This window comes from Cupressus sempervirens, chromosome 11 (genome assembly GCF_028749045.1).
Source record: "Cupressus sempervirens isolate cs-2001-9-10 chromosome 11, ASM2874904v1, whole genome shotgun sequence".
Classification (NCBI taxonomy): Eukaryota; Viridiplantae; Streptophyta; class Pinopsida; order Cupressales; family Cupressaceae; genus Cupressus; species Cupressus sempervirens.
The window spans coordinates 771,871,833-771,884,232 of NC_143128.1; the positions used below are offsets into that span (position 1 = coordinate 771,871,833).

At 35.5% G+C, this 12,400-nt stretch overlaps 1 protein-coding gene across 1 annotated transcript in view; it reads right to left on the bottom strand.

Moving 5' to 3' along the window:
* The window catches only part of LOC149531889 (uncharacterized), a 31,112-nt gene extending 25,641 nt beyond the window's left edge, over positions 1–5,471 (bottom strand). The window contains exons 1-2 of the mRNA XM_089810582.1: positions 5,430–5,471; positions 5,106–5,294 (exon numbers count right to left, since the gene is read on the bottom strand). Of these exons, the coding sequence (XP_089666708.1) occupies positions 5,106–5,290 (185 nt within the window). The 5' untranslated portion in view covers positions 5,291–5,294; positions 5,430–5,471. The remainder of the gene's footprint in view (positions 1–5,105; positions 5,295–5,429) is intronic.
* Positions 5,472–12,400: the final 6,929 nt, after the last annotated feature.

Sequence of the window (12,400 nt, forward strand, 5' to 3'; positions counted from 1 at the left end):
TCATCATCAAACACATTCAAGGTTTCGAATTTCTGCTTCAAATTCTGCAGCTTGATCTGCCTGATCTTCTTATCTTTCATAAATACTAGCAAGCTTTTCACATACATCAAATGTGGATCTGCAAGCCATAACTTTCAACAATTCCAAATCACTCAAACTATAGATAATTGCATGTCTTGCCTTAGCATTGTTCCCATGTACCTTGATTTCTTCTGGAGTAGCAAAAGTACCTATAGCAGCATATTAATATCACTTTCTAATTGCACCAAGAACTCCATACGATGAAGAGCCCAAATGAGACTCCGCACTTTGTTTCGGAGATGCATAGTTAGTTCCATCAAACTTAGGTACCTCGGTACTTTGTCCTCCAAATATACTAGGTCTACCTCAACTGATTAAGCTTCACTAAGAAGAACCTTGCTCTGATAACAATTGATCACAATCTGGTATTGAGAGGGGGGTGAATCAACATTCTTATAAAATTGAACAATATTATCCCAAATCTGAAATAGTAATGATTGGCAGAAGATTAAGCAAAGATTCCTGATACACATGAACACATGAGAACACCAGATTTAGGTGGAAAACCCAAGATAGGAAAATGTACAGTGAGAAATATACTCCCTATATCCAAATAATTGATTGCAATGTTTTCGGCTTGAGAGCTAAGAACTCACTGCCCCTATCAATTTAGACGCACTGCCAAGGAATGTATTGATCCATAACAAACAGAAAGAAACTCATTGACCAAAGATTTAACTAATACTTTTGATCAAGCGCAATAAACTTCCAACCTAATTCTCCGAACAGCTTCTCAATTCTATTTTGTTTATACAGACCTTGTAATCCTTGCAGCTATCTTCACACACACTCTTACCAATCTCATCCATTACCATCAAAATATAAAGTGAATTGTTTGACAGAGACACCGAAAAGGTTGGTCACAGAGAATAGGCATAATTGATACAAAGTTAGCCACCCTAAGAAGAAATACCCCAAGTGGTTCACTCCAGGATGTAGAAAGGACCCAAACATATCCCAAAAGTTCTTTTCCAATCAATATAATTAATCCATAAGCATCACAACTACATCCAAAGTCAAACCTAAAGGTAATGTGTCAAAAATTAAAATGCATTACAAACGAGTTACCAATCGGCCCAAAAACAATCTCCAATGTGTGAAATGCCTTCCAAAGCATGACACATGATAGCCAAAGCACCGTAAGCCTCTTATCTCTCCTGTTAACCTATATCTGGATCCAACCAACATGAATCAAATCACTGCAAACGCCGAGTCAGCCAAAAACCAACATAGAAAGCAAACTATTGCATGTGACAACAAATCTTCTCTTGTGGAGCAAACCCGCAAAAGATATTTGAAGTGAAACATCACACAAACCATTTGATGAAGTCTACCAAACCACAACCCATTAAGTTATTCCACAGAACAATTTAAGTCGTTTTCTAAGCTAATTCAAACCATCTAACGGTCAGCCTTACTGTCCAGCCAATTGGCGCAGCAAATCATTATCAAAAATTCAGTTTGGGAAATTGTCCAAATGATAGATCAATATTTACAAAAATCTGTCATTAATTCCAAAACCGCAAGCATCTATCATCTCAAGATCTTTAAGTATTCTTCCATGCATATTCCAGCCTTTTGGAAACAAATCTTCTTCTTCCTTAATCAATGTCATAGCCTCAGTATCCTTCTCAATCCTCTTTTACAAATCTTCTTCATGAATCAATGACGTATCCTCAATGACATTATTAATTCTTCTTTCAAATCTTCTTTATCAATCAAAACATCAGCAAGTAATCATCTGCAGACAAGCATTCCTGCCCAACCAGAAAAGGTTGGCATCAATGACAAACCATAATGCTAAGAATTTGTGTATATCTTTTACCATATATCACCTGGATCTGTGTGCAAAGTTATACCTCTCAAGGACATTATCCATGTCATCTTAACTGTCTATTATATTTTCTAATGCAAAGGACCAATCTACCTTGATTTGAACAATCAACCGGAACTCTTCAGCAAATTTTGTGAAAGTCAACACTACTTTGTTTGGTGCAGACACATATCGTCATTGTAGCCAACTGCAAAGATGTTCATCAGAATGCATGGAGACCCAATAAAAGCCTGAACTGATGGCCATAGGCCACTACCAGTTGGAAAACCAATACCAAGATTGCCAAATTTGAGGATTGAGCAAAGAACTAATCTCCTTCATGATTTGATGACTACCATTGATACCAATCTTACCACCTCAACCGTTTCCTATCTCCAAAAGGACCCAAACCAGATTGCTGAAAATGTCAAGTTTGACATGGTACTGATGATTAGCAAAAAGAAAAAGCTACCCCACTACCATGCAAAAATCTTCAAACTTATTTATAATGAGTGAAATAAGATTTAAAATTATATTTTCCAATTTTGTGCCCCTTTCTTCCTTAGTGCATTAGGTGATAATTTGGGAGTTTCCCTTGATTTCCAATTTCTTGCGAGCTTGTTTGAAGGCCTAAAAGTAGCACGTGTCTCTGCTTTGATTGTTATTCCATGCTCTAAACTTTTTGAAGGAGCTCCAATCATGTGTCCTTAATGATTCTTCACAATACACCCCATTCCAAGAATGCCCATTATTCCCCTAGAATCCCAATCAAGAAATATCTTGCCCCACCCAATTGAAAGAAAATTTCACTTGACATCTCTTTATTGAATTTTGGTGGTATTAGCCCATCCAGCTTCTTGAACAGAGGCTAAAAATTCCTGCTTTTCAAACAGCAAGCATGAATTTTCAGCAGATTTAAGGCTTAGATAGAAATCATCACCAGGCAGATGTTTTGCAAGTGCCAAGAACTGATCAAAAGATGCACTTTCAGTCCCTTAAGAGAATACTTTCACCATAAAAGAAACCATAATTGCATATTCAAAAACTAGAAAAGAATCTAAAAGGACTGAGGAAATATAAAAAAAAGACACTGACGACATCAATTCATTCATTACCTCATTAGGACATAATCAATCTACTTTGCCAAACTCATAAATCTTTTATTGTATAAGCGTAGCTATTTTCTCCCTCTTACCCGATGTGGCCATTCCAAGTGCATTAATTAACACTGTAGAGGTCACTGCCACACAGCATCATGATAACCACTATAACTGATATTTTATGGATATAAACATGAATAAGAAGCCTCATTTAACAAAATGAATCCCACCTTCCATTAGGAAATGGTAGAAGACAAAAACGGGGCTTAAGATGGATTGTAAGGCCCTAATAATCCTAAAAAGAAAACCAAACGAGCTGCAAAACTACCCCTCCCTATTTTAACATCTAAATTTCTATTTGGCAGCACTCATGAGATAAATATAGGATTTCCAACATTAAGGGCTCATTAATGATGACTTTATAATAAGTCCTGGTTCGCTCAGAAAACACAAGATCCACGAGTTCATTCCTGGTCCAGTTCTACAGTCTGATCTGCTGAAGCTGCAGGCAGGCCGCATTACTTAGGGCCTCGGATTCTGCTAGGCTTTGGATGTACCCAGGCAAGTTCAGGGCCCAAACCCAGCGCACAGAATGGACCCTCTGCAAACTGCTCCTTTTAATTACAAAAAAATTAGTCCTTGTTGTCGTCACATTTTGTGGAAAGGACAAATAAACCACATTAACTGAGAACTTGGACAAACAACACCATTATAGTTAGGAGAGCAAAAAGAATGTGGTACAAAGTCGTCATTCCCTGGAGCTTCTCAAACTTCCACTTACTTTCTATCCAATGATGGATGATGATTGTTCAAAAAAAATGATGGTGTTTTTGGTGGTGTTGCTACTGTTCTTGGGGCTGCTACTGTTTTAACTTTTAAGTTCATCTACTGCTCTTTCACTTGATTCTTTTCTTTTGCTAAGTTTTGGGGATCTGTACAGCTGTTGGGGACTTCATGGCTTGTCTTTTTATAGTAGATCATGAAGTATTACCGTTGCAATTTTCTGTAATAGGCGATGACAAGTGGCTTCATATTATTATATAATAATAAGTTAAACAACACACGTTTAATAACCCTTAATTTCCACCTTATTCGTATTATGGATTTGATTTTTCTGTTTTCTCATTTAACTAGATTTTATCTCAGACGCTGTCAGGTCCACCTGAGAGTGACATTAGACCGGGCTCTTTTTGGGGTCCACGGAAAGGGGTTTACAGCTTTCAATACAAAGTTAAATATGATCGTGTAAACATATTATGGTTGTTTTGTTTATTATATGTATGTTCTGTGCTTAATGCGCCTGATTCCATTTTTTCGTTTTGGCTAAATAGGCATAGACTTACAAATTATAAAAGTTTTTATATACAGCCATAACCAAAACGTACGCAGTCCCCCACAAAAAATTGCTGCACCCATATAGCCGAACCAAAACCAAAAACTTGGGTTTAAGACAGTTACTGTTAAATTTTGTACCAATTTTGGCTACCAGGGTTTTCGAAGTTAAAATTTAACTCCGAGCCCAAAATGGTATGCACTGTCCAAGTTTCAATATTATGGTTACACAACTATGTGATCAAATGTGCCCAATAATGGTAACACCAAATTTTCCTGGCCACTATGAGCCCCTTTATTCCAATCGCAGAGTTAGGTTGTCCACGATTTCCATTACAACTAGATCTACCCATTAAGACATATACATTGAATTATTATTATAACATGCTCCTATACTCCCTACAGCCCATAACTTTTCCGAAATGGCTGGCAAAATACACTACTTGCATGTCGATGGAGTTTAGTTATTACTCGAAACCCATCTTAAGGGATGTGATTTATTTTCCTGAGAGCTTCCTTAGGCTCTTACCAAAATTTCAGCGTCTATCGCTGATACAAATATGAACTAGCCGGCTGTTGTTCCCGAAAAAATGAAAGAGAAACAGATTCCACATTATTATAATTTGCAGATCCCTACCCAAAAAAAGAAAAAAAAAATGTTAAGCGTACAATGTCATCGATAACTGATTTGACATTGCATCACTAAAAAGGTGAGATTTACTGAATACATTTACAATCAAGCCTGGAAAACGATTGAAGAGCGAGGAATGAGTTATAACCTGGCAAGACGAGTGTAAAAAAGCTGTTTGGAAAGTTCCTGACATTTCTCCACTGTGGGCTCCTTGTCAATATAATGCTTATTATTTTCTAGGGTTTGCTTGTAGATTTGAGCTCCATTCTTGGCCACATACCTACTCCCGATCACAAGCTTCTCTTGCAATTGTTTAAGCAAAGAAGCTGACATCTCTCTGCAGATATAAATCAAATAAGCGATCCGCTCTCAGCACGTTCTTCTTACAAAAAGAAAAAACATTTTTAAATATTGTTGTGCCGAAGTTTAGGGCGTGATAATAAAATCAGATAGAAAGAATTGTATGCATTACCAGGTTTCAGTTTTGCCAGTGGCCTCTCTTTCAATTTCCGACAATGAGAAGAAATTTTGTCTGTAATTTATCCTTGCGAATGCAGAGGTCTAGGACTCCTTGCGAATCAGGTTTCGTACTAGTGTTTGGCATTAATTAGGGTATGTGGTTAATTAAATAAAAAATTAGCCCCAAAATTGCCTTCCATTGTTAATTTTTCATTTTTGAAGTAGCATGTGTATCAAAAGAGTTCCACTAACAGCATATATAAATTATGAAACATTATAGTAAGTATATACAACATATGTGGAGATGCCTCAAAGAGTTGAAAGTGTCTTCCATAAGAGATGTGTTGTTATTTTCTTCAAAGTGTTAAATGCACATTAAAAGTACATAGAAGGAAAGATTCTTAATTTTGAAGCCTCCACTTCATTCACACTACAAGTGAGTTTCTTTTGTTTTTCTTAGCATTCTTTGTGTACCTCTTAAAGTAAGACATTTGTTGAATATGGAAGTTGTTGAGTGACTTGATTCTTGACATGGTTGTAAATGTCAGAAGATGCCTCTCAACCTTACCAATGTTGATTATTGCATCTTGTAGTAGCAAGCCTTGGGATTTGTGTATTGTTATAGCCCACGCCATTGTGATTAGTATTTTTCATTGGTTGTCTAGTGACATGGGAACTATTGACACAATTGTAGGGTCATTTTTCATCCCATGGGAGCTTGTGGTAATTTTCAATTCTCGCTAAAACATACATTGGAACATCAAGCAGGTTATAACCAGGTCTGTAAATAATTTGAGTTATTCCACCAAGAGCCCCATTGATGAGGCATGCTTATGTCCATATGTTTGTTGTTAGCATTATGTGTTAACCTTTACAAAGTAGGATTTACTTCTTAAGTTTGTCTTCACTTCTTGCATTCTCTATTGTGCTCCTTCTACTTGTCGTATTGCTTATTACTACTAGGCAATTCAATTATTTTAACATATTTCCATTGTGTAGCTTTATTGTATCATTAGTAGTAAATAGGTGCATTGAGTTGTCAAATTCTTCGTTTTCTACTAATGTTATTTGTTTATTTGTGTGTGTCATCATTGGTTGCTAGTCATCTTATCTTTGGTTGGCTTCACTTCTCATATATTCTCTGATATATAATGGAGTTATGCATGTCTTGTACTTTCACTTTCTTGTTAGAACATTGTATTTAGGGTGACCAACATCATGAATTGTTCATATAATGTTCTAGTAGTTGATTGTGTTGTGTAGATAGGCTTATCCATCACAGGTAGTAATTGTGTGAGGTCACTGACAAGGATTATCGAGGCTCCTCAAAAGTACATGTGTTGATAGTGAGGAAATGTTTATCTTAATATTCTATATATTTTAAATAGTAGTTTTGACCCTATGAAGCTCATTTAATTAATTGATTAAGACGTATCTTGTGTCTTTTAATTCTTCTTGAATTTTTTTCGATGCTTGCTCTTGCAATGTTTGCATTTCTTTTATGGGAATCATGAAGACTGTGTCTATTGTTGATGCATGTATGTTGAATATGAACATCCTTGTAGGTGCTAGTGTGAGCATATGGTTTGTTCAACCCGAAAACTCATTGTTTAGTGCATTCCTTATGTGAGTTATTAAGTAAGACTTTCATGTGCCTATTGTTCCTTAGATGATCATGTGTAGTGGTTGCCTGGAGGGATATTTACTATGGTATGTATTATTTTAAGTGCAACTTCCTGCTTTGCCAACATTTCATACCTTGGAGTTTCAAAGTCGGACAAAATGTGTCCACTTTGCCTAGATGGTTTCTTTGTATTTATGAAGTGTGGTCCAATCTCATGCAAGTGTTCAGGTATTGCATTTTGATCCCATTTGTTATTATGATCAAACTCATGGTTGTAGACACCTAAATCTAATTATATCATTAAGTAATCTCATCAAGTCATCTTCTAAACTATTATTAGTTAAGTATTTAATATTTGATTAATTTATGTTATCCCCTAGTTAATTAATCTAATTAATTAACTATAGTTCAATCGATAAATTAAATGATAGCCAATAGTCTAGTTTATTAATTAAGTCCCCTTCTATTAAATTAAATAATTACACTATTCCTATTTTATTTAATTCTAAATCTCCCTTCTTATTAAATAACCCCTTTAATAAAGTCATCGACCCTAAACTAACCCTTAACCTAGTCCTAACTCTTTGGTTCTAACTCAACCCAACCCATTCACCCATGTTGAGCTTATCTAATTAAATAATTAAACTCATTTAATTAAATGAGCCACTTGCATTTATCTAACATGTCCACTTTCCTCCTAATCTCCCTCTAATCTAAGCCTAACCTCACCCTAATCATTTGTACAACACTAAGCACGAGGATGAAAATATCCTAATCCAAACCTAAACCTAAACATTATCTTATCCTCCCACCAACCAAATAAAATATCAAAATATCCCTTACACCCCTTACATTTTCCCTTACATCCCTTACACCTCTTACACATCCCTTAGGTATTCACTTACATCCCTTACATATTCCTTACACCCTTATCCCCTTCATATTCTCCTAAATTAATTAAATATTCATCTAAACTCCACCCTCCTAAAACCATGGTGACTCTTGGACCTTACCCCAACCCTTGGAAAAATCCTATAAATAGAACCCTCTACCCTTCATAAATCATCCACCACTTGAGTATTATTATCATTCCAATTTGCCTCCCAAACCATTGAGAAGCAACACCATTATGCAGAAATCTCTCCACTTCATTGAAGCTTGAGCATACATGCCATCTTTTAGACACATCTATATATCAAAGGGAAGATTGCTTGGTTTAAGAGGTTTGCATGTTCTTAAGCTACTTGGTATTTTAATTCTCTTTTGTCTAATCATATATGTGGCTTAACTCTCTTGTTTCGAATGCTTTCGTTATTCATCGTATTCCTTTAAACACTAGTTTTATTGCTTACATTTTGGCACGTTTGGTGGGACCCACTTCACGGGTCATTCTTTCATCTATTTGGCTTATTTTTACTTGCAAGACTAACCCATAATACTAATGTTTGTATTATTTAAGCTTGTTCCACACGGGTATTTTGGAAAGAGATCATAGGTTGAAGGATCTTTTAGAGACGCCTTTTCTTCTTCTACTACTTCTTCTTCCTCCTCCTTGTCTTCTTCTTCTTTGTCTTCCAAATTAATTTGTGGGCAGATTCATCATTTAGTGACAGTCAAATTCACTCTCAGTATGGGGGGCATAACTTTTTTTTGAACCATTAGATCTTTCTAATTTTTAGAGTATGTTGGGTAGATCCTAATTGCACACATTCTCAACATTTAGATTTTCCAAATAATGTATTTTGTGAAAGTTACGGGGTACTTTATACAGGTCTAGAAAATTGTCATTTTTCTTTTCTTTTCTTTTTTCCTTTTTCTTCATTGTCTGCAAAAACTAACCAAGCTACTAATGGGTTTTGTTGTTTGAATGTGTTAGAAGTAATTTGTTGGTTTGTCAAAGGTTGAAAGGATCAAGAAGGACAAAAGAAAATGTAACACATTGATTTGGTGATCTAGAAAGAAAAAGAAAAAGAAATTCAATCCAAACACTTCATTTGGGCATTAAAATCAATCAACACAATCTTGAATGTTTTAAGGAGAAATAATCAATGCTTTGACAAAACACTTCATTTAGACATTAAAATCAATCCACAAGCTTGAATTCTTTGAAGGAGTAACTAACAATTCTTTGATCAAACATTTCAATTTGGGTATAAAATAAAGTCATCCAATCTTGAATGCCTAAAGGTTAAAAGAAATGAATGCGATGAATACTTGATTTTAGGTTATCAAAGTTCCAAAGCAAACACTTTAATTTGGGGCTTAAAAAGAAGACAAAAATCTCAAATGCTAAAGGAAACACACTCTCTTTCTCATCTTTTTCAGAAAAAATCACAATTGATTCCTTTAGTTTTCAACTAATTCCTTAAGTAAATGTACGTTGTCAAGTTGGAAAGAACATATATGCTAAACATAAGTGTCTCCTAATCTTAGATGGAATATCTTAAAGATTGAAATCAGAATGAATCAAGTGCTTCATGTGTTTTAAATATGTGCTTCTTAACATGTCTTTGAGATATCTTTCATTTTCTACAAAGTAGAGCCATTTAAATACGTGACGCATGTATGAAAAGTTGTTAGCAAATTCATTCACAACAACCTAGGAGTACTTCTAGAGAGACATGTCTTTTGGAAATTGTATCCCCATTGGAGAACAACCTCAAATTGATAAATAGCATGGTCAATATATAAATAAGGCACTGAAAAAACTCTGACCTTATATCAACGCAAGTTTGGGTGATGTGTTTCTGATGGTACTTCTGAGATAGGAAAACTTTCCTATGATTTTAACATGGTCAAAATATACTCTTCAGTGATCACACACGTAACAACCATTTGGGAGGACTCCATGGATCTAAATATAAACCAAATTAGTAGCCTACCCAATTCATCTCTAAAAGTTTCATAATCCTTATGTAGGGATCAATCCAAGTGGACTACCCAGATTACCCGAAGACTTTACACTCACTATATGCACTCCACAAAACATAAACATGCATGGGGTTTCTTTGAACGTGAGGTTCACTCATACCCCAACATGTCAATGCTTGTGAGATACTTAGTGTAGGAAAGGATTTTGAATACTAAGTCACCTTCCTTTTAGGAAAAGCACGTGCCCAAAGTATATTCTTTGTGACTTAACCATGTGAAAAACAATTGTTGAACATACATATTTGGTACTATCAAATTCTTTTGCAAAAGAGAGCATTTTCTTTTCTCTCTTAAAGTTTCTTTGTCCTTTGAGAGACTATTTGCTCACTTGTCTTATTCATTATCAAAGAGTCTTACCGTTATACACCGAAAGGTTGTTAATAAGTCCATTCATAAAAACCCTACTCTTATTTTGATCTATTGACTTTTTTTGTACTACTTTATCCTTTGAGGGACCATATGCTCATTTAAAACACTTGTTAGCCAAGTTCAATGTCTTTCAACTTAGGTTAAAGCATACTTAGCACACTCTATACTCCAAGATGAAAGTTGTGAGCTATTCCAACAATCAATTTGTGATGAAGGGAGCTCCCCTTAATACCACAACACATAACTAAAGCAAAGAAATAAAAACAATTGGTGAGAACAAAATATGGGCTTCTTATTATCGCCACAAATGCAAAATTACAAAATTTTGAAATATAATATGCAAACCCACATGGGTGCCTTCCTTACAATAATTTGCAACACAGAGTTGTGAATTATCACCTAGAGTTGTCCTAAACAGCATGCGAGCATTCCTTAAATAGACATTTTTACACCACCTAGGAAGTTTCTAGACATCAAACCCTAACCCTTAAGACCGACTAACTCTAAAATTACATATAGAGTTGGTCTGATACACCTTTGACACTTATTTTAAAAAATTTGGTCGACCCAACTCCAGAAGACCATAACTTTTGAATTGTTGCTCTGATTGGCTGTTACAACCACTTTTTGAAATCCTTAGGTTCTAATCTACAGGGCCTATCTAACACAATCTCTAGTCAACCCCATTTCGGAGCCCATCTAGGGCCTCTAAGTTCTTCAACGGTAAGCCTAAAGTTTTTATACCAAGATTGCACACCAAAAGTCTACAATAAATCCATGAATACTCATGATATGGAACTGAGCCTCAAATAGTAGGCTAATATATCCAAGATGAACATCCACCTTTGAAATTAGGACATTCTAAGCTTGTATGACTGACTTACTAAGTAGCAAGTATTTGAGTTGATGACCAATCAACACCATAGCTCCCAAGAATCACCTACATACAAACACCTATTACAGAAGAGAGAAGCAAAAAGCTATGGAGGCAGAAATTGCTAGATCCATAGACGAGACATTTTTGATGAGCCAAAAAGTAGATTGCTATAATCAAAAGTGAATGAATTTTTTACAATGAGAGATCGTCCTTATAAAGGAGATTGAAACCTTAAAAAGGTCTAACCTAGGTTGCATCAAAATAATTAATAAAAGAATTAATTGACAGATGCCTAAAGTTTAGCTTAAGCAATTAGAGTTAGTTAGGAAATATCTAATTACTCTAACAACCCCCCTTAAGATAAACTGAGGGAGTAGCTAAAAACCTAGAAACTACTACTGAAAGCAGAAATGGGTCTTGACAAATAAGACCTGATGAGGTACCCAAGCACAACCAAATCTCTAAAAAGAGGAGAAATAGAGAAAACCACATGAGAAAACCTCTACTCCAAAAAGAGATGGAAATAATGTTGAAAAGAAACTAGTGAAAGACTGAAGAAGCTTCCAAACTAGGGAATGTCCCAGAAGATAGGAACAAAGATGATCATGTAGAAGTTGCAAAGCTCTATCGAAAGTAACTACTGATCTAAAGAACCTCCACTAAAATAGAACCTGACTAGGTAGAGAAGACTATAATCTACATCGAATTAGGAGGCACACAAAGGCAAACAACTGAACTCGAAGATACAAATGGTATGAAACACCAAATTTTGAAGAGTTGATCAATCAAACCAAGGAAGCATGAGAAACAACAAAAGAACCCCCTAATACAAATAAGGGTGAAGTGACAGGGAACTGGAAAAGTGGGCCAAAAGAACTGCATATCAAGGAACTACGATCAAGATACAGAAAAGAGTACATATGTGTGTACTGAGGTGATCAATCTTAGACACATCATGAGGCTAATGTCACGAAAGGGACACTCACTGGACATAGGAAGATGGCAAACAAAGACAAACACCAACCCCTCGCCTGGCACTTTATTAGAGTAGTGCATGTACAATAAGGCATAAGACATAAGGAATCCCAAGAATATAGTAATTTGTACAATTGTTCTCAGATGACACTGCTCGAATCAGAAGGCAAACAAAGGCAAACAACTAAAACAAAAATACAGATATAAT